This window comes from Carcharodon carcharias, chromosome 12 (assembly GCF_017639515.1).
Source record: "Carcharodon carcharias isolate sCarCar2 chromosome 12, sCarCar2.pri, whole genome shotgun sequence".
NCBI classification, from domain to species: Eukaryota; Metazoa; Chordata; class Chondrichthyes; order Lamniformes; family Lamnidae; genus Carcharodon; species Carcharodon carcharias.
This window is the reverse complement of record NC_054478.1, coordinates 24,945,361-24,973,284: the sequence shown is the minus strand read 5'-3', so window position 1 is coordinate 24,973,284 and position 27,924 is coordinate 24,945,361. Positions and strand designations below refer to the sequence as shown.

Genomic DNA, 27,924 nt, shown 5'->3' with positions numbered 1-27,924 from the left:
GTGTGTGTGCCTGCGTGTGTGTCTATGTGTGCGTGTGTCTGTGTGTGTGTGTGTCTGTGTGTGTATGTGTGTCTGTGTCTGTGTGTATGTGTGTGTATCTGTGTGTGTGTGTATGTGTCTGTGTGTATGTGTGTGTCTGTGTGTGTGTGTGTGTGTCTTTCTGTGTGTGTGTGTCTGTGTGTGTGTGAATGTGTATGTCTGTGTGTATGTGTGTCTGCGTCTGTGTGTATGAGTGTGTGTGTGTCTGTCTGTGTCTGTGTGTGTGCGTCTGTCTGTGTCTGTATGTTTGTGTGTGTCTGTGTGTGTGTGTCTGTGTATGTGTGTATGTGTCTGTGTGTATGTGTGGTGTCTGCGTGTGTATGTGTGTGTGTCTGTCTATGTCTGTGTGTGTGTATGTGTCTGTCTGTGTCTGTATGTTTGTGTGTGTGTCTGTGTCTGTGTGCATGTGTGTGTGTTTCTGTGTGTGTCTGGGTTCAAATCCCAACACAGCAGCTGGTGGAATTTAAATGTAATCAATAAATTTAGAATATAAGGCTAGTCTCAGTAACGGTAATGATGACAACTATCATTGATCATTGTAAAAACTGGTTGACTAATGCCCTTTAGGGAAGGAAATCTGCCGTCCTTACCTGGTCTGGCCTACATGTAACTCCAGACCCACAGAAATGTGGCTGACTCTTAATTGCCCTCTGAAATGGGTGAGCAAGCCACTCAGTTCAAGGACAATCAGAGATGGGCAACAAATGCTGGCCTTGCCAGAGGCACTCACACCCCATGAAAGAATAAACGAGAAAAAAATGATCAAACTTGCTTTTTTTAAACATTGAGCCATCAGTAACTGTTTTTCCTGAGCCATGTTTCTGAATATCCACTAATCTGTCGAGAATGTTTTCTTTTCTCTATTCTCTAACATGTCATGAGGTTTTCTGGCTTTGCAATGTGTGTTCTGTATCCACGGCTTCAATCATTTCAGGCCTGGGCACCATATTATCTATGCAGCTCAATGTTTCAAAGAACAGGATCCAATCCTTTCTCAATTCTCTTCAGACTTCGCTTCAGAACATGACTGAGAAAATATACTTGACTTTACTTATCAGCACCATGAGCACAGAGCTAAACATTGATCCCACCGAGACCTGTAACTGGCCAGATGAAACAGCAGCTGCTCTGGTTATAAAACTCAACAACATTAAAGAAAACCACCAATTTCAGCCTGAAACTTCCATACATCACAATGCTTATTACCAATAGACAATAACAAAATATCATTTGTCAAATTGGATTTTAAAAAGTCCATGCCAGCCTATGCTCCCTCTAAGTTTCTCGATTGTGCACAGCCTGTTTTGGATATCCCAGAAGTGTTTTGTGATTGTCTTGTACTCTTCGAGTTGAGCTACCAAACAATCAGTACCTTTTTCTCGTGTAGTTTAAGTTATTGTGGTTGTTTGAAATTTGGCATTCTCGTTGAGCGCAAGACAAAAAGCTTCGGCAACGTGTCTCTCCTTCCTGCAATATTCAAGTTCCTACTACCAAGTGACTTTTGCAGCCAGTTTTGCTGCGCTGTGTGGTCCCTTTAAGATCGCTGTGCAACTTAAAGGGGAAGTCGGTTGTGCGTGGCCTGTTTGTGGTGCTGCACAGTACGGGGCGAATGTTAGCCCAGTCCTTGGTGGTGGGAAACAAGGTGGCCAGGCCCACTTAACCACGGGATAGGGCGTGTATCAACCTCCCGGTGCCAGGAAAATCCCCGGCGGTTAAGACGGAGGTGGGAAGAAGGGGTTGATGTGGGAAACTCGTCCCTTTGTGGCAGGATGTCAGTTAGGCTCATTAACGTGCCAATTGACAGAGTTTCGTCCCTCAGCCCACCAGAATTTAATGGTGACTCAGGGATCAAAGGTCACACAACTTTCCCGTGACTCCCAAAGGCTGCCCCGCCAAATAGAACCAAAGAACCATAGACACTACAGAACAGAAAACAGGTCATTCAGCCCTTCTAGTCTGTGCCGAAATATTATTCCACTAGTCCTATCTGTTGGGTATGCCAGCTGCCTGCTGTGGGGTCAGGGGCAGAGAGAGGCGGGGGGGTGGGTGGGGGGGGGGGTGGGGTGGGTATCCCTCATTATCAGGCACTCAGTGTCTGATTGAGAGATCCAGCATCAGGAAGGGGGGAGGGGGTGCTGCTGAAAGTCATCCCTCCGCACCACCCCACCCCCACCCCACCCCTCCGCCCCCCCCGCCGCCCTGATGTCACCGCGTGTCATTCAGATCTTTCGTTCCGTGCACGCACACCAGAGGCAACTGCGCACCCGCCAAAATGTCAAAGGCCCTCTTAAGGCCATTGAAAAACTAATTAAAGTAATTATCAAAAACAAAAATTGGTGGAAAAACTCAGCAGGTCTGACAGCATCTGTGGAGAGGAAGACAGTTAATGTTTCGAGTCTGTATGAGTCTTCATCAGAACTAAAGAGGAATAAAAATGTGGTGAAGTATAAGCTGCTTAAGGGTGGGGGGGGTGGGACAGGTGGAGCTGGATAGAGTAATTATCAACACTGCCCGTCCAACTTTAAGGTTGGGGGGCAGGCGAAGAGCCCAAGTGGCCTTTGTGTTTTTCAGCAAACCTCATCCACGGGCGGGATGAGGTTTCCCGAAGGTTTTATTAAATGAATAAATATTTCTGTCACAATTCGTAAACATGTCCCAGCTGAAGTAACACTCTGAAACTATCATGAGGGGACATGTCTAAATAATTGTGACCTTTCTTTATTTAAATATTTCAATATGAACTTAATCTCCCAGAGGCAGCTCCGTGCCTCGGGGAGATCTCTGTGCTCTTTCGGGGGCGTGCGTAGGCCCCGACAATCCCTCCACCCGCGCACCCCCACCCCACCCACCCCCCTCCACCCTCCCTGGTTGCGCTCAGCACTACCAGCCGTGCATCATGCTGGGTGGGCCTTCATTGGCCCGCCCATGTAAAATGGTGGTGCGCAGCTGACTGCGAGGGGCAATCGGCTCTGCGCCCACCCGCGCCCGCTCCCGACCGGCCCACCCATCGGGCAGAAAACTCTGCCGTCTGAGCTAGGGAAAACTCTTGGGCATTGGATCGAAGCAAAATCCTGCGGACGCTGGAAATCGGAAATACAAAGAGAAAATGCCGGAAGAAGCTCAGCAGGTCCGGCAGCGCCAGCGGAGACGGAAACAGAGTTCATGGCCCAGGAACTTCCCAGTTGTTGTGCGGACGAGGTGGCCGGGCCAGGGAGCAGTCAGGAAGCCGACCGCCGACCGCCCCCCCGCGATCCGGCCCCAACCGCGATTTCACACCAGATAGCCAAGTCACAGCCAGCCAGCGAGAAACGCGTGCCGCAGCACTGCCGGGAAGGTGGGGGGGAGGGTGCAAGAGGAGCACGAGCGCTGCGGTTCATGCATGTGAGCGCAGTCAAAGCTCCTTGAGGCATAGAGCAGCCTGAGGGAGCTGAATACTTTCAGCACTCAAAATAAAGGAATGAAAAATAGTGGAAACATCTCCCCCTCAGGTGACTCTGTCACATGAGCAGCGACATATCAGATAGGAGTGCAAAAAGGTGTTAATTTTATTTAAGTCGCCGGTTGAAACCTCATCCCACCCGTGGATGAGGTTTAGCCAAAAATGCAAAGGCTGCTTGGCCCACCCGCCAACCGAATGGTTGAGTCCATGACATCTTTGTCAATCTCTCCTGAACTGTCATCTATCCCTGACCTTCTACCTCGTTCCACCTGCTCCACCCATTCTTAAACAGAATAAGACCATAAGACCATAAGATAAGATATAGGAGCAGAAGTTACGCCAATCGGTCCATCGAGTCTGCTCCGCCATTCAATCATGGCTGATAAGTTTCTCACCCCCATTCTCCCGCTTTCTCCCCGTAACCTTTGATCCCCTTACCAATCAAGAACCTATCTATCTCGGTCTTAAATACACTCAATGACCTGGCCTCCACAGGCTTCTGTGGCAATGAATTCCATAGATTCACCACTCTCTGGCTAAAGAAGTTTCTCCTCATCTCTGTTTTAAAAGGTCCTTTTACTCTGAGGCTGTGCCCTCAGGTCGTAGTCTCTCCTACTAATGGAAACATCTTCCCCACATCCACTCTATCCAGGCCTTTCAGTATTCTGTAAGTTTCAATCAGATCCTCCCTCATCCTTCTAAACTCCATCAAGTATAGACCCAAAGTCCTCAAACGTTCCTCATATGTTAAGTCTTTCATTCCTGGGATCATTCTCGTGAACCTCCTCTGGACCCTCTCCAGGGCCAAATAAAATCCATTTCTACATTGCTACTCTTTAGCTCTAAAGAAGAGTCATATGGACTAGCTTTTGATCACTTCTTACTATCCTACAGGTGAGAATATGATGTGAAATAAAAACACAAAATAGTGGCAACACCAAGCGGATCAGGCAGAATGAGCACCAAGAGAAACAAAGTTCAAATTTCATTTCAATGGCCTTGCACCTGCTAAGTGTTTGCCGTATTTCCTGTTTTATTTTCAGGTTTCCAATATCCACTGTATTTTGTTTTTGTTGAGATTAAGGACAAGACTCAGTGGTGATGCCCCTTGTGATGAAATAGGTTGCAGAAAAAATAATAGGGATCATAAACTTTTTCTGATAAAATGGTCCAGCAAATGACAGGTGCAGTTCAATGTGGATAACTTTAAATCAGTAAGAGAGCAAAGAATCAAAAGATTTGGATCTCTTGAATATAACATTATATATTATATAGAATGTGACACAATCTTGTGATCAAGGAACAGATTTAGGGGACTTTTTTATTTGTACTCTCACAGGACATGAGCATTGCTGGCAAAGCCAGCGTTTGTTACTTATCCCTAATTGCCCTTGAATTGAGTGGCTTGCAAGGAAATTTCAGGGGGCAGTTAAGAGTCAACAACATTGGGTCTGGAGTCACATGTAGGCCAGACCAGGTAAGGACAGCAGATTTCCTTCCCTGAAAGACATTAGAGAACCGGATGGTTTTTTGTGACATTCATTGATAGTTTTGTGGTCACCATTATTGAGACTAGCTTTCAATTCCAGATTTTTAAAGTGAATTTAAATGCTACCAGCTGCCATGGTGGGATTTGAACCTATGCCCCCAGAAGATTAGCTTGGCCCTTCACATTGCTAATCAAGTAACATTATCACTATGCCCCCATCTCCAAATTCACTCACTTAATGTGGGTAATTCTATAAAATGATCAGTGTTCTGTTTGGCTGCAGCATAAAGGCAAATGAAACACTAAGCTGTACCAACGGAACACAGTGTGAGATGTTTTCACTTGTTCCAGAATGAGCTTCAGAACCAGAAGTCATAAATATAAGATATTCACTTAGAAATCCAATTGGAAATTCAGGAGAAACCTCTTTACCCTGAGCGTAGAACTCTGTACCACAGAAGTGGTTGAGATGAATAGCAGAAATGCAGTTGAGGGGAAGCTAGATAAAAACAGAAGGGAGAAAGGAATAGAAGGATTTGCTAATAGGGTTAGATGAAGTGGAGTGGAAGAAGGCCTATGGTGGGCCATAAACACCAGCACAGACCAGCTGGGCGAAATTACCTTTTTTCTGTACTGTAAATTCTATGTAATTATATATATAAAAGTGTATAAGTTATAAATAAAGAGGGGATATTTTTACAATCTGAAATGTTACTCTGAACCCATTTGGAATAAAGGAGTAACATTACCATTTAAAATTAATGGACAGGAGATTGCTGGCTAGTGGTGTCCAATTTTGCATTGCACCCTTCTGGTATACACCATGTGCATAGATATAGAAAATCTACCATACTATTCACATTTTTGGTCACCCAATCATAGAGAAGGCAATATTGCCCTTGAAAGACTAGAGACATGTAAGGAACATGACTCTGGTATTGAGAATTTAAGCTGTCAGGAAAAGTCAGGAAGTTGCTCCATCTGGAAGAGAAAAGTTTTGAATGAGATGTCATTAAAGTTTTCAATATTATGAAGGGAACTGAGAAAGCTGATGGAGGCGTATTGCCCATTATTGTGAAGCTACGAGCACCAGAGATCACAGTTTTCAAAAATTTAGTAGGCCCTGCCTGCAGCACAAAGAGAGAAAACAAAGAACTTCAATTTTCCATAGCGCTTTTTGCAACCTAGGGATGTCCCAAAGCACCATACAGTCAATTAAGTACTTTTTTGAAGTGTAATCACTATTGGGATGAAGGAAATGCAGCAGCAGATTTGCATACAGCAAGCTCCCACAAAGAGCAGTGAGGTAAATGACCAGGTCGTCTGATTCGAAGACACAGAGGATGCCAGTGTAGTTCGAAGGTAGGCCTGATTCTCTGAGCCACAATGTCTGTTTGTGAGATAGTGGATCCTTACATAACCACTCCTAAAGATGTCAAATGGACATTTTTCACACAATGTATAACAAACGTATGAATTCAGTTTTGACAGAGGGCTACAGATGACAATTGAAGAAGACAGCTCAAGAGTCAATTGAATGTGTTTCTGTTGAGAAATTATGGTGAAAAAATGGGTAGGCATTTTGACTAAACAGGCTTATCTGTGCCTGATGCTCTTTCTCCACATGTTTCTCTTAGGGTCATGACCATGCAGCACCAGGTCCTTTTTTCACTCTTTCATGGGATGTGGGCATCACTGGTAAGGCCTACATTTATTGCACTTCCCTATTTGCCCTTGAAATGAGTGGCTTGCTGCACAATTTGGGCAGTTAAGAGTCAACCACATTACTGTGGGCCTGGAATTATATGTAGGCCAGACCAGGTTAGGATGGCAGATTTAGTAAACCAGATGGGTTTTTACAACTATCAATGATGATTTCATGGTCACCATTATTGGGGTTAGCTTTCAATTCCAGAAGTTTAGTTGCCATGGTGAGATTTGAACCTGTGTTCCAGAACATTAGCCTGGGCTTCTGGATTACTAGTCCAGTGGCTGTCTTAAAGCTATTAATGTATATAATACTATGAAAAATATTTTTCTTTTAAAATAGAGGTTTAGCATGTGGGCATGTCTTAACTGGATTAAATCCAGCTACTCTGGGTGTTTTGATGTGCACTAGTTTTAAGGTGTAAGAGAGGTAGAGTGCATTTGCATTTTTTGAAAAAGCATTCAAAAAGTGGGGTGAAATCTGGTACCCAGCTAGCAGAGACCAAACGATATGCTTATGTTACTAATAAAATTGGTACTATGAAAGGGGTTTTATTGTTAGAAATGGTGGAGTTCAAAGGGGCTGGTGGTACAATAAGAATTTGCATCCATTGAGCTGTGTTACATAAAACTGAAAGCAATTTTGCTTGTGCAGGGCAGAGGCAATTAACATCAAAGCCTGTAAGCCTACCACTGTGTCTACAAGGAACCAAGGTGAGAGGAACCGCATTTTGAATTTGTAAGGTGAAAATGCTTTGGTGTCTGGTTAAGTCTATGGGTTGCTGTTGCCTTAATGGAGATTATTTTGGGAATTTGTTAAAAGTTATGATAGTAGTAATTTGTAGCCATGTGTATATATTTAAAGTGTGTAAATTAATAAAACGTTTCATTTGATTTAATATAAAACCTCTCGAGAACTGGTGGTCTAATTCCTGAATTTAGAGCTGCATCTCAAACATAACACTTAAAATTATAGGCTATGACAGTTGTTAAAAGTTTCCCCTTGGGATTTTTAAATAACTCAGCTTTACCAGCTTCTGGGTCATAACACATTACCACTATGCTGCCATCTCCATATTGCAGATGTACCTACGGCTTTTGTGGCATTGTCCTAATCTTCAAAGTTACCGTAAAAGTGACACAGGTTGAGCATGCGGAAAATTTTGAAGAGTTAATACCGTTCACCTTAATGATAAACTCGTTACCTCATAATCAATATCCAAAACATCGAATTCCCCTTTGGTTCGAAAGTGTTGTGTGTCCGCATCCACTGTAAAGTTCACTTGCTTCTTATTTCGCTCAACTGCAACATAATGCCAGTGTTGGTCATCCAGGAGACTGCCCAGGATGACAGAGGAATGGCCATTAATAGTTTGAAGTGTTGCATCACCTAGGGTACAACAAGACAGAATTAAGTCATGCAAACATAAGAACATAAGAAATAGGACCAGGAGAAGGCCATTCAGCCCTTCAAGCCTGCTCCATCATTCAATGAGCTCATGGCCGACTTTCTACTTCAAAACTATTTTCCTGCACTATCCCCGTATCCCTTGATGCTTTTAATATGTCGAAACTTGTCGATCTCAGTCTTGAACACACTCAATGGCTGAGCCTCCGCACCCCGCTTGGCCAGAGAATCCCAAAGCTTCACCACCCTCTGAGTGAAGAAATTCCTCCTCATCTCAGTCCTAAATGGCTGAGACTGTGTCCCGTGGTCTAGACAGCCCCAGCCAGGGCAAGCGTCCTTCTTGCAACAACCTTGTCGAGCCCTGTAAGAATTTTGTTATTTGAATGAGGTCACCTCTCATTCTTCTAAACTACAGGGAGTAAAGGCCCAGTCTATTTTCGTGTTTCTCATAGGACAATCCCTCCATCCCAGGAATTAATTTAGTGAACTTCCATTGCACTGCCTCTATACCAAGTATATCTTTCCTTCGGTAAGGAGACCAAAACAGCACATAATACTCCAGGTGTGGTCTCGCCAAGGTTCTACAGAATTACAGTAAGACACCTTTACTCCTATTCTCAATCCTCTTGCAATCATATAATTTTTCTAAACTATCAGTCCAAGTATGAGTCCCCTCGTACAATACCATAAGCAAGTGAAATAATGTAAAGCCTTCCTCAAATAATGGCACAGTTCAACTCACAGCCCAATATCACTTTTGACCCATCTTATCCTAACCACTCTGTCCCCAGCTTCCTGCATTGAAGTTCCATGCATTCTTGAGGAACAAAACCCTATGTTTTGATGAGACACTTTACAGTCTTCTGGCTTCAAAATTGAGTTCAACAATGGTAGATCATAACCGCCACAGACATTTTCTCTGTAACCATTTACGTCTCCACTGAAATCACTTTTTGTTTCTATACTTACTCTATAAACACAACTTAAGCATCACACCATCATTCCATTTACCTTCTACCCGATCAGAGACCTACCCCTTCGGTTTTTTCGCTCTCCCCATTCTCCCCTGCTGTGTACTTGTTTATAAACTATTACATTTCTTCCTTCTTCCAGTTCTGATGAGAGATCATTAGCTGCTTCCAGTCACAGATAATGCCAGACTTGCAGAGCGTATTCGGCATTTTCTGTGTTTTTTTTTAACACAAGACATCAGTCCTTGTCATGAAGATATTAATGCATAAAACTTTATTGGAAATTATTTTAAATTGGATTTGTAGTAGGGTCTGTGTCTGTGGGTGGGTGTGTGTGTCTTAATTAGATTAAAGCCAGTGGTCTGGGTGCTTTAATGTATAGCAGTTTTGAGATGTTAAACAGTAAGGTAGGGGGTACATTTGCATTTTGCTGAATAAACCATTCAAAGACTGGGGGTGAAATCTTGCACCTAGCTAGGAAACACCAAGCAATACGTTTACATTACTAATAAAATTGGGGCTATGAAAGGGGTTTTATTGTTAAAAGTGGTGAAGTTCAAAGGGCTTGGTGATACAATGATAATTTGCTATAAAAGGGAAGGCTAGGTATATACAGAAAATAGTTTTGTGTGTGTGTGATTCAGAGGCATGCTACTTGTAAGCCTACAACTGTGTGAAGGAATCAAATTGAAAGGAACCTCATTTTAAACTTGTAAGATAAAATGCGCTTTGCCTGCTGTCTGTTTAAGTCTATGGGTTACCTTGGTGAAAGTTTACCTTGGAGTGATTAACTTGGGGATTTGTTTAAAAGTTATTATGGTAGTAATTTGTAGACATGTGTATGTGTTTAATTCCTTGTTAAATTAATAAATGTTTAATTTAATTTATATTAAAAAAAACTCTCGAGGCTCAGTGGTCTTATTCCTGAATCCAGAGCTGCATCTCAAACAAATTGAGGCAAGCAAATTGAGTTATGCAAATCATCCACTGCCACTCATATTATAGCCCAGTCTCACTTATAGCCCATTTCCACTGAGCCTCTGTGATTCTGGGGTGGCCAGGGTGCATTCCCTTGGACCTCAAAGCAAGGAACTTATCTAATTTTAGGATGCTACCAGATCATTGCATTTAGTATTTTCCCTCTTTTTCCTACTTGCCAGCAAGAGGAATACAACAAGCAGGAATGCAACTCTGGACCATCCTTAAATGTCTTGGGCAAGCCAAAAAGGACTCGATTAAAACCATTGAGTGAGATGGCTAGTTTGCTATTCCATGCAGTGCAGTAACTGACCTCCATCTAGCAAACTCCCGGGGTGGCCTCTTTGAAACCAAGAGATTGCCATATGGGAAATTGCAGGCATGGTTCATGTACAGCATATTGGGGGATTCCTGCCTTTCATCAAGGCCATTGATGTGTTAATTTTTTTCAATGGGATAATAGATGGGATTGTAGAATCTAACAATCAATTCAGTGATCGCATGCTCCCAGCTAGGAGGTGCGCTCAAAGATACTTCAAGTCAGGGAATCAACCCAACGCTATGAAAGTTTTATCTCCAACTCACACTCCCTTGAGTTCATCTCCCAATTCGAAGTGTGGAATTTGTCTTAAGTTCCTTACAATGTTGAACAAATCTTGGAAAATACAATGTAATACAATGCTGAACAAATGAGATTTAATTTATTTGGATTCTATAAACCTGTGGCCTTAATTATAAACAAATAGAATCGTGCAATCCACAAAACACTGCTAAAGGTAAGGCAGTAAAAATAGAACTCGATTTACTCAATCATTGAAACCTGATGGCTTCAGTAACAGCTCTTATATCTTTATATTCTTTTCTGTTTATCCTCAGTAAGACATGATTCCTGGGCTGTAATTGAAAATTGTAGTGTTCAGTTAGCACGGGAGCTGTTTTATAATCTCCTCAATCCCTAACAAAGTAATTGCTTTAGAACAGAAATTAACAAAAATCCATACCTAAACTGATCTCCAATGAGAGTTTGCCTTTCTTCAGTTCCAGCGTGATGTAATCTCCCCATTGCCCCTCTCCGTGCAGGACCACTCCATCACTTTGCATTGTCTTAAACTTTAGGGAGATGACATCCTTCACTGTGGTCAAGCTCTTCTGGTTGAACCTGTAGAATATTGAGCTCTTCCCATCGAAGTCAGCAACATCCGATTCTGCGGAAGCAAACTTGGGATGTGATCTCTCAGAAGTATTCCGTACAACTTTCAGGGCTGTTAGTGGAAAACCAGCCTCTCATTGGTTTTCTGATGTTAAATTAAATACTGGAGTTATCTGAAGTGTCCACGAAAGCTACATATGCTGGTAGATTAGGGGCAAAGAGTACTGCAGAAATTAATTTGAAACGCTTTCATGGATTGTAGCTAGTTTTACAGGTGAAAAGACGCAGCCCTTTCCCTTCTCTCACCTTTTTAAAATCACAGTGGGGATAATGAGAGTGAAGATAATGTAAGTGAAGATAATGAGAGTGAGGTTCATGAGAATGAGGATAAAAGGAGAGTGATGCGAGTGAGGATTTGAGAATGAGGATAAGAGTGCGAATGAGAATGGGGATTAAGAAAGTGAAGACTATTGGGGATAATGAGAATGAGGATGTTATAAATACAAACAACAAAAATGCAGATAATCCGAATGGCGATACTGAGGCAGCTGATTGTAAATGCAGATAATGAGAATGAAGATAACAGAGCTGCAACCGCTGATAATCAGAACGTGGATGATGGGAGTGCAGGTAATACAGGGATGACACTGGGAGTGTGTGAATAATGATAATGCTGGTAATGGAATCGTGGGTATTGGGAGTGTGGATACAGGAGTGTGACTAATGGGAGTGTAAATAATTGAAATCCTGGTATAGGTTTTCATTTTATAAGAAATGGGTAAACTAGCTGATTTATTTTGAAGCCTTGAAGATTCCTAGGTTCTTCATTGATTTTGGAGATTTTTTTTTTCCTGGTGCCTTTGCTATTTCCCATCACTTTAGCATCTGCCTTTGTGTTATTTGGCAGTCTTTGCTTCTCCACAGATGCTTTCCATAGGGATTGCTCTCTCACTGAAAAGCTGCTATTACAATTACTGTTTGGAATATTAAGAAGGTAGCTCAAAGCCTTTAAAACACAGCGGAGCCTCGATTATCTGCCATCACAGAGTGAAAATTGATGAATAATTGGACAGTTCCCAATACCTTGCCTGAAATAGAAGAGTAAATTCTGTGAGAAACGAAGGAACTAGCAGGACCTCACACACACAGGCAAAGCTTTTAGAAAATCACCTCTCTTTGGTCTTTTTTAATTACCTTCAGATTAAGCGTCAGCTGTGGCTCCTGGGTAGCCCTCTTACCTCTGGGTCAAAATGTTGTGGGTTCAATTAAATCCTGCTTTTGAAGCTTGTGCACACAATCTGAGCTGGCTATCCAGTGCAGTACCAAGGAAATGCTGCACTATTAGAAGTGCCATCCTTTGGATACACATTAAACCAAACTCCTGCCTACCCTCTTGTGTGGATCAAAAAAAGAGCCACTGTGTTCTAGACTTATATCCCCTCAACCAGCAACACTTAGCCAGCTGACCCAGTGCTTTTTGGGGGGCTTTCAGTGAAAGAAGTGACTGCACATTTCCTACAATACTACAACTGCACTTCAAGAAGTGCTTTGTTGGCTGAAATGTAGTTTGGTACGTGCGAGGTTGCGAAAGGTGCTACATAAATGCAAACTCTTCTTTTCTCCTCAGATCCCTAGCATGCGAATGTAAGACTCTCATATTTCTATTTTAAAAATTAGATTGATAACCTTGAAAGAGAAATTGATAGTCTGTGGGCCTCCTGTGTTGAAAGTTGAAGGTATAGTACATTATCGAAGATAGTAAAATCCAGGCATCATTCTCAAGAACATCTCACCAACCAGAAGAAATTGAGGGTAATGTCATTAGGGCCAGATTTCAGGCACATAACCAGTGGGGCAAATTCACTGTGTGCCTAAACTGGGAGGCACAAAGCTTGATGGAACTTCGGCCTTAGGTCCTGGAGTGGCTATCAAATCACCGGTCACACCTCCTGAGGTGTGGGTGGCAGGAGTTCTCAGCTAGGACCTGAGGGCAGAGGAGGGCAGTTTTGGAAGAGGGAAGGGGTAGGTGATCACCGGCGTGAAGTGAGGAGCAGCTCCACGTAGAAGTATATTTTTAAAAAAAAATCCGTGTTTTTTGCTAGCTGCGGCAAACTCCCGAAAAGCTGAACAAATCCAGTGCCTGCTCCAGCAGTAAATTTCTCGGAGGGGTTGTTAGACAGGTGTTGGGCCCCCAGAGCCATCTAAAAAATGTGTGGTTGAAAATAGTGATCGCCAATGTTCCCTCGCTAACTTCTGGCCGGATATTTGCACTGCACAAACTCTTTAAGATTAGACACGTGACTGTGCATGTGCGCATCCTTAAGGGAACGTCGCTTTACATACACTGATTGTTCTCTGCATTGTATGCTCCTGATTGCTGCATGGCTGGGAGAACAATGGAAGTCACCCAAAATGCAGATGCTTGAAGCACTGCTAAGTTCATCAATGTTGGACATTTCACCCCCCCCCCCACCCTAGAATGGGCACAATTACCAACCCCAGCCACCAATCTATCATTATTTGCCTAACAATAACCCATCATAATTTTGGAGGCTTGAATCAGGTTTTGATCAGCTCAAGTTTGCAGAGGATGGCAAATGGGAGGAGGGGCCAGGAAAGCACTGGAATAGTCAAGTCTTGAAGTAACCCACAGGGAGGGGTGGTGGAGTAGTGGTGTTGTCACTGAGCTATTAATCCAGCAACCCCAGGGTTATGCTCTCAGGGCCTGGGTTCGAATCCCGCCTTAACAAATAGCGGAATTTGAATTTAATAAAAAATCTGGAATCAGTGGGAGAATTGTCATTGTTATCTGGTTCACCCCATCAGTCTACTCTTGATCATCAGTAAAGTGATGGAAGGGGTCACAACAGTGCTATAAAGTGGCACTTACTTAACAATGATCTGCTTACTGACACTCAGCTTGGGTTCCGTTAGGGCCACTCAGCTCCTGACATCATTACAGCATTTGTTCAAGCATAGACAAAAGAGCTGAACTCCCGAGGTGAGGTGAGAGTGCCTGCCCTTGACATCAAGGCCGCATTTGACTGAATGTAGCATCAAAGAGCCTGAGCAAAACTGGAATCAAGGGAAAACTCTTTGGTGGTTGGCATCATACCTAGCACAAAGGAAGATGGTTATGGCTGTTGGAAGTCAATTATCTCAATTCCAGGACATCACTGCAGGAGTTCCTCAGGGTAGTGTCCTATGCCCAGCAGTTGCTTCATCATTGACCTTCCTTCTATCATAAGGTCAGAAGTGGTGATGTTCGCTGATGATTGCACAATATTCAGCACCATTTGCAACTCCTCAGATACTGAAGCAGTCGATGTCCAAATGCAGGAAGACCTGGACAATATCCAGGCTTGGGCTGACAATTGGCAAGGAACATTCATGCCACACAAGAGTCAGGCAATGACCATCTCCAGCAAGAGAGAATCTAACCATCACCCTTTGATATTCAATGGCATTACCATTGCTGAATCTCCCACTATCAACATCCTGGGGGTTACCATTGACCAGAAACTGAACTGGACCAGCCATATAAATACTGTAGCTACAAGAGCAGGTCAGGAGCTAGGAACCCTGTGACGAATAACTCACCTCCTGACTCCCCAGGGCCTGTCCAACATCTACAGGCACAAGTCAGGAGTGTGGTGGAATACTCTCCACTTGCCTGACTGAGTGCAGCTCCAACAATACTCAAGAAGCTTGACACCATCCAGGATAAAGTAGACCGCTTGATTGGCACCCCATCCACAAACATTCATTCCCTCCACCACTGACAAACAGTAGCAGCAGTGTGCACAACCTACAACATGCACTGCAGGAATTCACCAAGGCTCCTCAAACAACACATTCCAAATCTATGACCACTGCCATCTAGAAGGAAAAGGGCAGTAGAACACCACTACCTGCAAGTCCCCCTTTAAGCCACTCACCATCCTGACTCGGAAATCTATCGCCGTTCCTTCATTGTCACTGTGGTCAAAACCCTGGAAATCCCTCCCCAACAGCACTGTGAGTTCAAGAAGGCAGCTCATCACCACCTTCTCAAGGGCAATTAGGGATGGGCAATACATGCTGGCCCAGATAGTCACTGCTGATGGTCACATCCAAAGCATGATTATTTTTAAAAGGCATGGGTGAGGATTTCAGTTGCAGATGAGGCAGATGAGTGTTGGAGATGGGTTATGTTATGGAGGCGTAAGTCCTAATGATAGGAAGGATGTAAAATCTGAAGCTGAGCTCAGGGTGAAATAGGATGCCATGGTTAGCATTGTTCAGCCTCAGACAGTGGCCAGGGAGAGGGTTGGAGTTGTTAGCCCAAAATGGGTGCTTAATACTGCACACAATATTTCAACTGTAGTTAATTAAGGTCTTGCACAAGTTTTGTATTATGAGGACCACCCTTGTAGTTCACTGAAGTGCAGCAATATATTGTCCGAGATTGACCTATAAGAACATCACATTGGCCACCAATGACTAGAATTTGACGCCTAGATTTCCTCCATCGCTTGACCTTCTTCCTACATGAAGGACTACTCTTGGAAATATGTCATAATCTATGGGATCTCTTCATCAGGAACACTTGCACCAAAAACCTTAAAATAATGCTACAGTCCCTGGGAGCCCTCTGGAATATTATGAAGATGTGTTATATAAAATATTAATTTATAATGTCATCAGCTGGACATGCCTATGCATCGAACATTTTTGAAAAGAATACTTTTCCTAAGCAAAGGACAGTGGCTTACAGCAGCTACTCTGTTATATTTGCGAAGGACACAAGCTGCTTTTACAGAGCCATCAAATAAATGGAACTCTCAGAGAGAGGTCACACAACCTAGCCATTGGGTGAAAAGATACTGGATTTAGTATGGCCAGAGAGAGCCTGCTACAGGGGAAACAGCCTTACCCCAACTCTCTTTCTTCTGAAACCTCTCTGATCAAATCTGAGCTGTTTGTGATTTGAAAAACCCACCAGAAGACCTCACTGCTGCAAACTGGGTATTCTTTAAGGAGAATTCCAAATCAGCACCATTGTCTCCAGTGAGAAACCCAAGCACCAGCAGTTACTATGGAAACTGACCCTTCAGCTGCAAATAAGCCTCTGGAAAGGCGTGAATTTTTTTTTCTGATTTTGTTATTTGGCCAAGTTTTTAATATGATGCTTTGCAAGAGTTTTATTTTATTGTTTTGCATGCCTGCAGCGATTGGCTAAGTGTTGTTTTTGCATTGGTGGGTAGTTTAGGTATATTTGTACATTTTAGACTTTCTGTTAATAATTTCTGCATCTTTACCTGAGTGAGTTTTAGCAATAAAACTAACTCTTCACTTGTTAACTTAATGAACCTCACTCTCTTTGTTCCACTCCTAAGTTGGCTATAAAAGAGTTTGAATTTAAAAGGGAGGTGATATTGCCAATTTAATATATATTTAACTGCAAGAAGCTAGCTTAGGAGTGGAACAAAAAGAGGAGTTAATTCAACCCCTGCTGCCCTGGTTGTAACAAAATATTGACACTTCTTGGTACATTCATCACCATTGGCAGTCCCCAGGCAGCTCCCTGGGAATTCTGATACACTCACTGGGATCTTACGCAAATGACAACACACTGCTGATGACTCTGGGGAATCCACTGGGAATGCTGACATGTTCACAGGGATCCACTGGAAATATTGACATGTGCCCAGGTACCTCATTTCTTAGCAATTGCAGGGAACATCCATCCTAACTTCTGACAGACAGTGCCAACTGCTCAAAAAAATTAAACCGTGTGATCCTTGCGGCAAACATTTGAAGAAGAGAAAATAAGGAACTCAACAAACACAACAATCTGACTGCAAAAGCACCGAATCTGACAACCTCACTATAACCCCCAGAAATCTTGCAAATCCTGGAGGCACTAAGGACTTTGGTGTTAAAATCCATGACTTAACAACTCGGTCTGATTTGTAGGATTTGTTGTCGACGCCTGCTGTTGGCTTTCTGGAAAGTTCTTCTGGCTGGGATCTCATTTCAGATAAAAGGAATAAACAGCAGATCGTATACAGATTCTAAGACAAGGACACGGCATTGGATGGTCTCGGATATAAAATAACCAGAGGGGAGATGAGGAGAATTTTTTATTTTAAAAGGTAACGAGTTGTTGTGATTTGCAAAGGGCGAAACATAGAATCATGGAAATTTACAACACAGGAGGAGGGCATTTGGCTCATTGCGGTGGAAGCAGATTCAACAGCAACCTTAACAATGGAATTGTTTTCCACTGGAGTTTAGAAGCACAAGGGGTGATTTAATTGAAGTATACAAGGTCCTGAAAGGTCTTGATAAGGTGGACGTGGAAAGGTTGTTTCCTCTCGTGGGTGAGTCCAGAACTGGGGGCAATGTTTTAAATGTAGGGGTTGCCTTTTTAAGACAGAGATGAGGAGAAATATTTTCTCTTGGGGGTTGTATGATTTTGGAACGCTCTATTTCAGAAGGCAGTGGAGGTGGGTGCATTGAATATTTTGAAGGCAGGTAGATTCTTGTTCGGCAAGGAAATCACAGGTTATCAGGGGTAGATGGGAATGTGGAATTCGAAACACAAACAGGTCATCCACGATCTTATTGAATGGTGCAGCAGGCTCGAGGGGCCAAATGGTCTACTCTCGTTCCTATTTCTACGCCTGGATTTTTAAGGTGGCTGGCAGGCTCGACGGGAATGAGTGGGGGTAGTCGTGGGGCCGATCGCCACCTTAAGGCGATCAATTAAGGCCTGCCCAGCATAAAACACGAGCCATAGCACTGTGCGGGCGGGAGGGGGAGTCGGGGCCAGTGCTCTTTCGCACACACGTGTGAAAGAGCGCTTCAATCTCCCTGAAGCATGAAGCTGCCTCAGAGCGACTGAATTGACGCTGAAATAATTGAATAAAAGGATTAAACATTTATTTATACATTTCCCCTCATGTTGTCGCATGAGATGGAACATGTTTTTATATGTAGGAAAATGTTTTTACTTATTTAATAAAATCTTTAGGAAACCTCATCCCGCTCTTGGATGAGGCTTCCTAAATAGTGTGAAGGCCGCTTGGCCTTTTCGCCTGCCCGCCAACCTTAAGGTTGGATGGGCAGTGTTAGCAATTACATCAACTACTTTGTTAATGGCCTGAATAGGCCATTTATATAGCCGACTCCGGCGCCCGCCTGCCACATGAAATATCACGGGACTGCACGATGATGTCAGGATGCACGCCAGACATCATCGCGCATCATTTAACACGACAGCGTGTCGAGACCCCACCCCGCATGCCGACTGATAAATCCTGCCCCTTATGTTTCTTAATTGGATGCATACTTGAAAGGCAGTCAGTGGCATGGTGGTCATGTCTCTGGATTAGAGGCCCACTTCTGGGGCCATGGGTTCAAATCCCACCATGGTAGCTGGTGGAATTTAAATTTAACTAATAGGATCTGGAATATAAAGCTAGCTTCATTAATGGTGACCATGAAGCTATCGTTATTTGTAAAAAACCATTGGGTTCACTCATTCCCTTTAGGGAAGGAAATCTGCCATTCTTACCTGATCTGACCTACATGTGACTCCAAACTAAATATATATATGCAAAGGGAAAGCAATTAGCAGGGCTATGGGGAAAGAGCAATGGGGTGAATAGCTCCTTCAAAGAGCCAGCACAGCAGTGATAGCCTGAATGGTCGCTGCCTGTGCCATATGATTTTCTGATTCTGTGTAGTGTCAGGTATGATATACCACGAAAAGTAGGGTAGGTGTCAGAAAATAGCAACAGTGCCTATTGAATGCTGATAGGAGAATGAGAATTAGTGGGCAGTAGGTCCCGCGGGCAGTGAGTTCCATGGACAGAGAACAGAAAGGATACAGCTTGATTATCAAGTGTTGTTCTTTAGCTAACCACTAAGGGGTGTACATAGACTGGACAACTCAACCTCAATCTAAACTTTGAAGCTCCAGGTTGAAATCAGAAATCATTATTGTGATCACGGAACAAAGCCTGCTTTATGACACATTAGATTAGTATAACACTTCCCTGATATCCGAAAAATGAGTTTATGAATAAGATAATCAAGTATAATTTGATACTTGGTGGCACCTTGGGTTACTACAGTGTCTTTTCACCGCTAAGAACTGTCTTCACATCCAATACAAATTGATGTGATTAAAGCCTCTTCTCCTCAGTCGTCTACAAGGACCTTAAGCCAAATTAATTTGGACGGTCTCAATCCAGTTCCTAATGGATGCGAGTCTACAGTGCAAAACTGTCCATAATTCGGTGATAATTCATTACGTTGTCTATGTCACTTCAAAAGGCCAGAGAAATGGAAATTCTTCACAGCCATTGTGCTCTAGGCTTCCTGCAGCCTGGGCTCAAACCACAATGCTGAGAGTCGAAAGGAAGCCTTCTATTCTACCAAGCTTGTCCAGTATCTGACCTGGGATTCAATTGTCAAGTGTGTAAGTGCCCCATTCATCCCACTGAATAAAACAATCTAGTTGCTGCATGTATCAGGAAAGGCTGAACAAGCTGGGACTCTTTTCTCTAAGAAGGAAAACACTGGAGGGTGACCTAATGGAGGTCATTGAAATTATAAAGAGGTTTGACAGGTGGACGTAAAAAAGAAGTATGCACTAGTTGGATAAACCTGAACTAAGGACCATAAATAGAAAATAGTCATTAATAAATCCAATAAGGAATTCAGGAAAATGTTCTTTCTCCAAAGAGTGGTAAGAATACGGGACTTGCTACCACAACAATAGTTGCACTGGGTAGCACAGATGCATTTAAGTTTGATACCCCAATGGTGTTCACATAAATATGTAGGATTATAATTTGGTTTAATCTCATGTGATTATAGCTTTTGCTTTCTTACTGCTGAATAAAATGGTTGAGTTGTTCATTCCTATGATGTTTTACAGTTTGATTTGTCAGTGTACAATTTAAGAGACTTATTTTCATTGTCGTATTGGGAAACATGTAGCCAAGGTAATGCTGAAATAAGAAATGGAAATTTGGAAGAACAGGGTGAAGACAAGTGGGCAACAGTTGTTTTGAAGAAAAGACATCCCTTCTGCCTTGCTCACAATAAGACTTGTCATGCCACAGGGACACTCGATATGCCACAGCAACACTTGTCATGTCATAATGAATTATCAATGACAAAATTTTGTGTGAAACAGAAAGTAACAATTCCTGAGCTTTTTTTAAAAATAAATGGTTGACAGAGTCAGGATTGGAAAGGAACAGCAGCAGATTACCATCTCCACCTGGGGGCAAAAGCGCAGTTATATGGTTTATAGCTTTGTTTGTATCCTGCTTAAATGCATAGTGTGTCTGAGCTTGGTTCCATGTAAATAAAGAGTAACTGTAAGCAACAATCTGGCATCAGGATTCAAATTTGCTACATAAGAAAAAGCTAGATAATCATGTAATGAAGGATGGACTAGAAGAATATTCTGATAGCTTTCACTGAAGACGGATGGGAGGAAGTTTGTGTGGAGCATTAATGCGAACACTGACCAATTGGACTGTATAGCCCGTTTCTGTCTTGTCAGCTCTATATAATCCTATATACATAATAAGCCAGATGTGACTGTACAAATGTGCAACAGTTTGTTAATAGGATATGGATCTGATTCAATGAGGCATTGTAGCACTAAAGTACGCTATTGTTAGTCACAACATGCACATCAGGAAATGATGGCAGCAACTATAATAAGCTGAGTAAGAATAACAATGGTCAATTTTGACACACACTTTGTATTGCTAGAAGGAGGTAAGCCCCGAATGCTTCAGTTTCACACCTACTGCAGTACAAACCTAGTCTGACTTCTCAGTGCACACTCAGGGAATGCTGTACTGCCAGAGGGACTGTCCATAAGATAAGGCCCTGCACCTGTCCCACTGGTTCAGAGAGAATAACTCAAAGGCTGAGTTTTCTGCACAGAAGGAGATTGTTCAGCCCACTACTTCAGTCCTAGTTGTTCAAGAAAGTAACTTTCATTTACCTTGCACCTTTTTACGTCCCATAGTGCTTCCAAGGAAATGAAAAAGTGTAGTCACTGGTGTCATGTAGGAAAGTTGACAGCAAGGACATAATAATCAGATAATCTATTTCAGCGGTAGTGGCTGAGGGATAAATCTTGACCAGCACACTGGAAAGAACTCCCTTCCTTTTCTTTGAAATGGTGCCATGATTTCCTTGAGGTTCACCGGAGAGGCCAGGCATGTTCTCAGTTTAACAGGTTTCAGAGGATTTCTACATTACAACACTGACTACACTTTAAAAAGTACTTTGTCGACTACAAAGTGCTTTGAGACATCCGGTGGTTGTGAAAATCGCTATATAAATGCAAGTCCTTCCTTTTTTTAAAAAAAAAATTCTCATCTGAAGATCAGCACCGTTGACAGTGCAGTACCCCTTCAGTACTGGGGCACAGCCTGAACCGGAATAACGGGTATGAGCTGGGTCAACTGGAACCAACCAGATATCAAATTCACTCCCCCCGCCGATTTTGTCAGCCCAGTTTTGTGATTTGCTGAGAGCAGTTAAGTTGAACTGGGGACAGGCTGAAGTCAAGCATGTTCCTTGTCAAGATTCATTGGCGCCGCACTGGGACTCCAATGTGTCCCTACCTCTGATTTAAGTGTGACTTTTGGGCAGTGAACAATTATCAGCCTCACATCTATGGGAATGAGACTGGTGTTGAATCTGGAATAGCTCACAGGCTGAAAATCCATGTATGTTCGTTGTTCCATTTCTGATTGATATTTTTGTGCACAATGATGGTGGGACTAGCCAATGAAAAGAGATGGGGGGAACTGGGCCTGTATTCTCTAGAATTTCAAAGCATCAGAGGCGATATCATTGAAACTTACTAAATATTTAAAGGAATAGACAGGGTACATGAAGGTAAGATGTTTCCCCTAGTTGGGGAGTCTAGAACCAGGGGACACAATTTCAAAATAAGGGGGAAGCCATTTAGGACTGAGATGAGGAAACATTTTTTTTTTACTCAGAGGGTTGTGAATCTTTGGAATTCTCTACCCCAGAGGGCCGTGGACGCTCAGTCATTGGGTATGTTTACAGCAGAGGTTGACAGATTTCTAAACACCAATGACATAAAGGGATATGGGGATAGTGTGGGCAGAAGTGGGTAATCAGCCATGGTCGTATTGAATGGTGAAGCAGGTTCGATGGGCTGAATGGCCTACTCCTGCTCCTATGTTCCCATGTTCCTACACAGGCAACATAACAATATATGGAGAATTTTCACATGTTGAACCGTACACCAAGACACAAGAAATAGGGAGGGATGTGGCTGAGGCTGACGGGAGCAACGGGAGAGCTGGAGAAGAAGCGGGGGAGAGCGGGGAACTAGAACCGGGAGAAGTGGATAAAGCCAGAAGCAGGGGTGAGTCACGAAGATCGTGGAGAAGACATGGGGAGAGCGAGAAGAAACGGGGGAGATGCAAGGACAACAGGGGAGACATGGGGTCAAGCAGGGGAGATGCGAGGCTAGTAGGGAGCTGTGTGACCAAGCAGGAGAGAGTGGCGCCAAGTGGGAGAGAATGGCGGTGATTGGGAGAGAGTGGCGGTAAGTGGGAGAGGACGGCGGCAAGTGGGAGAGACTGGCGGCAAGCAGGGAAGAACTGCTGCAAGCAAGGGAGAGCTGCAGCAAGTGGGGGAGAGCCGCAGCAAGTGGGGGAAAGCCGCGGAAGATGGGAGAGAGCCATGGCAAGCAGGGGAGAGTAAGGGCAAGCAGGGGAGAGTGAGGGCAAGCAGGGGAGAGTAAGGGCAAGCAGGGGAGAGTGAGGGCAAGCAGGGGTGAGTGAGGGCAAGCAGGGGAAAGCGAGGGCAAGCAGGGGAGAGTGAGGGCAAGCAGGGGAGAGCGAAGGCAAGCAGGGGAGAGTGAGGACAAGCAGGGGAGGGCGATGGCAAGCAGGGGAGAGCGAAGGCAAGCAGGGGAAAGTGAGGACAAGCAGGGGAGAGTGAGGGCAAGCAGGGGAGGGCGATGGCAAGCAGGGGAGAGCGAAGGCAAGCAGGGGAGAGCGAAGGCAAGCAGGGGAGAGACATGGCAAGCAGGGGAGAGTGAGGGCAAGCAGGGGAGAGTGAGGGCAAGCAGTGGAGAGCGAGAGCAAGCAGGGGAGAGCGAGGGCAAGCAGGGGAGAACTGTGGCAAGTGGGAGAGAGCCACGAAAAGCGGGGCGGGGGGAGTCGCAGAAAGCAAGGGAGAGCCACAACAAAAGAGAGAGTCCAGGCAAATGGGTAGAGTGACAGCAAGCAGGGGAGAGTGGCCGTGAGCATGGGAGAGCTGTGGCAAATGGGCAGAGCCATGGAGAAACGAGGACCCAACAAGAAGTTCAAGGTTTGTTTTTATTCAATTTATGAATGTGCTCCCTTGAAGCAACATGGTGCCTGCTCCTTGTGCACAGGATCTATACTGGAAGTGGGTTCTGATCGGAGGAACTGCATTAACTCAGTGAGATTTTGGTGCCCAGAGGGAGAGAGAGAGAAGGGGAGACAGAGAGAGACAGAGAATTTTCAGCAATCAATAATCCCTGAATGTATGAATCTCTGAATGTACGTAATTCTGGGCAGTTAAGAGGCCCCTTTTTATTTATTTTGCACAAATTTTCAGGGAAATATATAGAGAGGGGCCTTTGAGAAAGTTTGCAATTTTGATATAGTGACTGTTTAATGTGCCAGTAGAAGGTCATTATACTTTGTTGCTGGAATTGATCTATATTTTTCTCTCCTGTTAGAACCCTTGTAATCTAGAGGGTGGGGGGAACCTCAGTCTGGCCAGATTCATAATTTGTGAAGTCCTGCATGGTCAATAGGCATCTGGGGCACAGAGACACGCCGGGAGAGATTGGTCTGCAGCAGAGTATATGGATGGTTCTGTGAGGAGTGAGGGTACTGCAAAGCCAGTACTTTCACCAGCAGAGCTGAATGCGGTGAAAGGTGCACTAAGATGTACATACTAACATTAATTGTCGTCATCTTCCTTGTCCCGCGTTTTATGATCTACTGTGGCTCTCACTTGCCTCCCTTGTGTTGTGGAAACACGCAAGGGAAGATCGCAAAGACGCGGCAAAAACCTTGGCACAGCTAAGGAGAGGGAGGGCAGTCCTGCAGCAGAGGATCGGGGAAGAGGAGGGGACAGCTCTATGCCACAGAGAGGCAGTACTGGAGGCACAAAACATACAGCTGGAAAATAATACAAGCAACTTGTCTACCTGTGTATTGCTTCCCCTTCTCTCAAAACAGCATCGGGTGGGGGAATGGCAGAAATGATTTTCCAGCACTGCAGTTCGAATAGCAGCACCCACCGGCCCAGCGTCAGCAAGGTCAAGATATCACCAAATACTTCCAGGACATGGAGGCATAGCCACAGACCTTTACAACCCAACTGCAGGCAAGGTAATTAATCTTAAATGATTCTCATCGTCCGGGGCTTAACTGTGTGAAATATGACAGCACTGACTGCAATGTGAACTTTAATGGATTATGTGATGTTTCCCTCGTTTTTTTTTTAGTTATGTAATAACTTTCTGCCCTTATTTCACTTACAGGTTCAATTGCTGGGTGGTCAAGTAAAGCCTGCCCTCTGGTTGGCTCCAGGATGTGCTGTTCTAAGAAACTAGCGTGTGAACATTCTATGAACTCCTCATGTACTCTATCTTTGCCCATCTGATTTTTCCAGTTTATAATGTAAAACCAAGCCCTGCCTGCCCTTTCCAGTGAATGTAAAAGACCCCATAGCAATATTTTAAAGAACAGGGATTTCTCCCCTGTATCCTGGCCAGTATCTATCGCTCAACCAACATGAGTAAAATGGAATATCTGATCATCATCGCATTGCTGTTTGTGGGAGCTTGCTGTGTAAAAATTGGCTGCCAAGTTTGGTGCATTACAACATGAATATACTTCAAAAGTACTTGATTGGCTGAAAACCACTTTGGGATATTGTGTGGCTGTGGTAAGCGCCCCATAAATGCAAATTATATTTTTGTTTCTTCTTCAACCATTGCCGGACCATGCGAAAACTCAAGATCTCACGAGACCCCCTCAACTGATGCCATTTCGCCGCTGGTTGGATTTGAGATCATTTAAAACGGCTGCAGTTTATGCCTAACAGAACAACAGCAGATGTACTTCAAAACAGTCCAGCGTCTGTGAAACGATTGGGGTCACTTCTGAGATAAGAGCTGTGCAAACCCAAGTTCTTTCTTCTGAAGCACCCTTCCCTGCCCTAGCTTTTCTTCTGTTCTTATCTAATCCTGATGAGTAAGAGAAATCTCTTCTGTGAAATTGCAAAATGCAGTATTGATGAAGTGTTCAGTTTCGTTAATCACGGCACACGGAGATAATCTCCCAGCTCCCCCCACCCCCGCTTCTCCCACCACCATGAAAAACCTCTTTGATGTTGCCCGGACAATCTGTTCTCAAAGGGAATGAATCCGATCTTCATGCTTGATGGGTTCCGACATTTGCGAAGATCAGTGAATGATATAATTGAGATATTTTTGAATATAATAGATCTTTAAATGAAAAAGAGAAGTTCCAATTTAACCCGGCTTTTGAGGACTTCATGGCACATGAGGTATCTGTCAAACGGGACAAAGGCAGGAACCAGCATGAGAGAGCAGAGGCGTAATGAAAAAAAAATGAACTGTTCTGTTACTTTATCTTGACAAGCTCACTAATCATCTTCAGTACTAACAAGAGGAATGGGTAATTATTCTGTCACGATGGATTCAGCTGCTAAATGAAGATGTAAAGAAATACCAACAATAAATGAAGTTATTACTCACCTGACTGACTTTACTCATTAAAATCAACAACAAAAGCCATCAGCCCCCTTCAGTCCTTATTCCACCTTATGGATCGGTAGGCTATGGATCTGTCCACAAAGCACTTCCCTATTATTTAATATTTTAAAAAAATATACATCATTTCTACCATTTTTCATAATTTGGGATAATTACACTGAAAGGGAAGTAACCCTCATCAGGGACCAAGTGCAAGGACCAGTGTGCTAATCAAATGTGGAATTGCTCTTCTCTTGAAAATTCCAAATATTAGGCTCTGGAGGGGACCCGAAGCAAATACAGGTCAGAAAGCACAGAGCTTTGGTACAAAAAAATTCTCAAGATTTGGGCATATTGTACTTATTGGCCAGTTCCTGAGAAAATGGAGGTGCTTTGCCTTCTTAACTGCTGCAGTCCATGTGGTGAAGAGTTTGACACACTGGAATGGCTTGTTAGGCTTCGGAGAACCATGACTGGAGTCACCTATGGGCCAGATCAGGTAAGGGTAGCAAGTTGCTTTCTCTGAGGACATTATTTTAACACTTTGAGTTTTTACAACAATCCAAACTCTTTACAGTCACTTTTTCACTGAAAGATTCTTTCGGTTTCATCTAGAATAAATGAAAGACTTCAATGTGTTTTGAACTTAATGCCTCATGGATTTGTTTTTTTAATTTGTTCATGGGGTTGGCTAGGCCAGCATTTCTTGCCCATCCCATTTAAGGGTAAACCATTTGCTGTGGGCCTGGAGTCACATGTAGGCTAGCAGATGTCCCTGCCTAAAGAGGAATTAGTGAACCAGCTGGGCTTTTACAGCAATCATTTAATTCCAGATTTTTTTTTTTAAATTGAATTCAAGTTTCACCATCTGTTATGGTGGGATTCGAACTCAGGTCCCCAGAGCCTGGATCTATGGACTACTCATTCTGTGATGATACCACTATTCCCCCTGGTCCAGGCTTCTGGATTGCTGGTCCAGTAACATAATCAATTACTGTACCCTCTTAATGAGGGACGAGTTTGGATGAGCTGAAGTTTATGCAGGATGGAGAGTGGTCAGAGAGCATTGGGGGTGATTAAGGCACAGATTTGGTTTTGGTAATGGATGGGAACACAGAAATTGGTGTGTGGGAAAAAAAAAAACATGGTCCATCTAAATCTCCTTCTACCTTCCTAGTATTCAGATGAGTGGATCAGGTAAGACAGGGACCAATGTGGTCAATATTAAGGCGGGTAGAATAGGCAGTATTTGTGATGAGGTGGATATGTGTCAAAAACTCAGGTCAGGGTCAAATCGTATATTAAAGTCACAAACAGTCTGGTTCAATCTGGGACATAGGCAGGGGTGAAAGCTGGAACTGGTGATGAGGACATAGTGTTTGTGCTGGGAGATGAGGACAACTACTTTGGTCTTCTGAATGTTTAATTGGAATAAATTGCAATTCATTTCAGACTGAATGTCAGACATAGGGCGGAATCATGTGCTGTCCCCATGGCAAATCAGATGGCGGGAGGGGTATTTAATCAGGCGGGAAGGTGGCAGATGGGGACCCCTCCATATTCCCGCCCCATGGATGGTCTTCCCACCACCAACTGAGGACCCTAATTGCCCATTTACTATGTTATTTGTGTCTTTGTTTCTAGTTGTTTCAGTGCTTTGGCAGGACTGGAGGCTGATTGGCCAGATTCAAAATGGGATGGTGAGAAAGACGAGCATGGATTTGGGAGGCGGCAACACGTTTGAGGACCTTGGAGAGGAAAGGGAGCTGGGAGATGGAGCGGTAGTTTGCAAGCATGGGTTTTTCTGGTTGCAGGGGGTGGGATGTTGCAATGGAGAAGAGGGAACTATTTATAATACTAGCTAGCATTGGAGCAGGAAAGGAAATTGGGTGGTCGCCAGTTTAATGAGAAGG

At 43.6% G+C, this 27,924-nt stretch overlaps 1 protein-coding gene across 1 annotated transcript in view; it reads right to left on the bottom strand.

Annotated features, from left to right (window-relative positions):
• LOC121285105 (contactin-associated protein-like 5) overlaps positions 1 to 27,924 on the bottom strand; it is an 834,028-nt gene that overhangs the window by 533,074 nt on the left and 273,030 nt on the right. Inside the window, exons 5-6 of the mRNA XM_041201256.1 lie at positions 11,033 to 11,236; positions 7,880 to 8,064 (exon numbers count right to left, since the gene is read on the bottom strand). Of these exons, the coding sequence (XP_041057190.1) occupies positions 7,880 to 8,064; positions 11,033 to 11,236 (389 nt within the window). The remainder of the gene's footprint in view (positions 1 to 7,879; positions 8,065 to 11,032; positions 11,237 to 27,924) is intronic.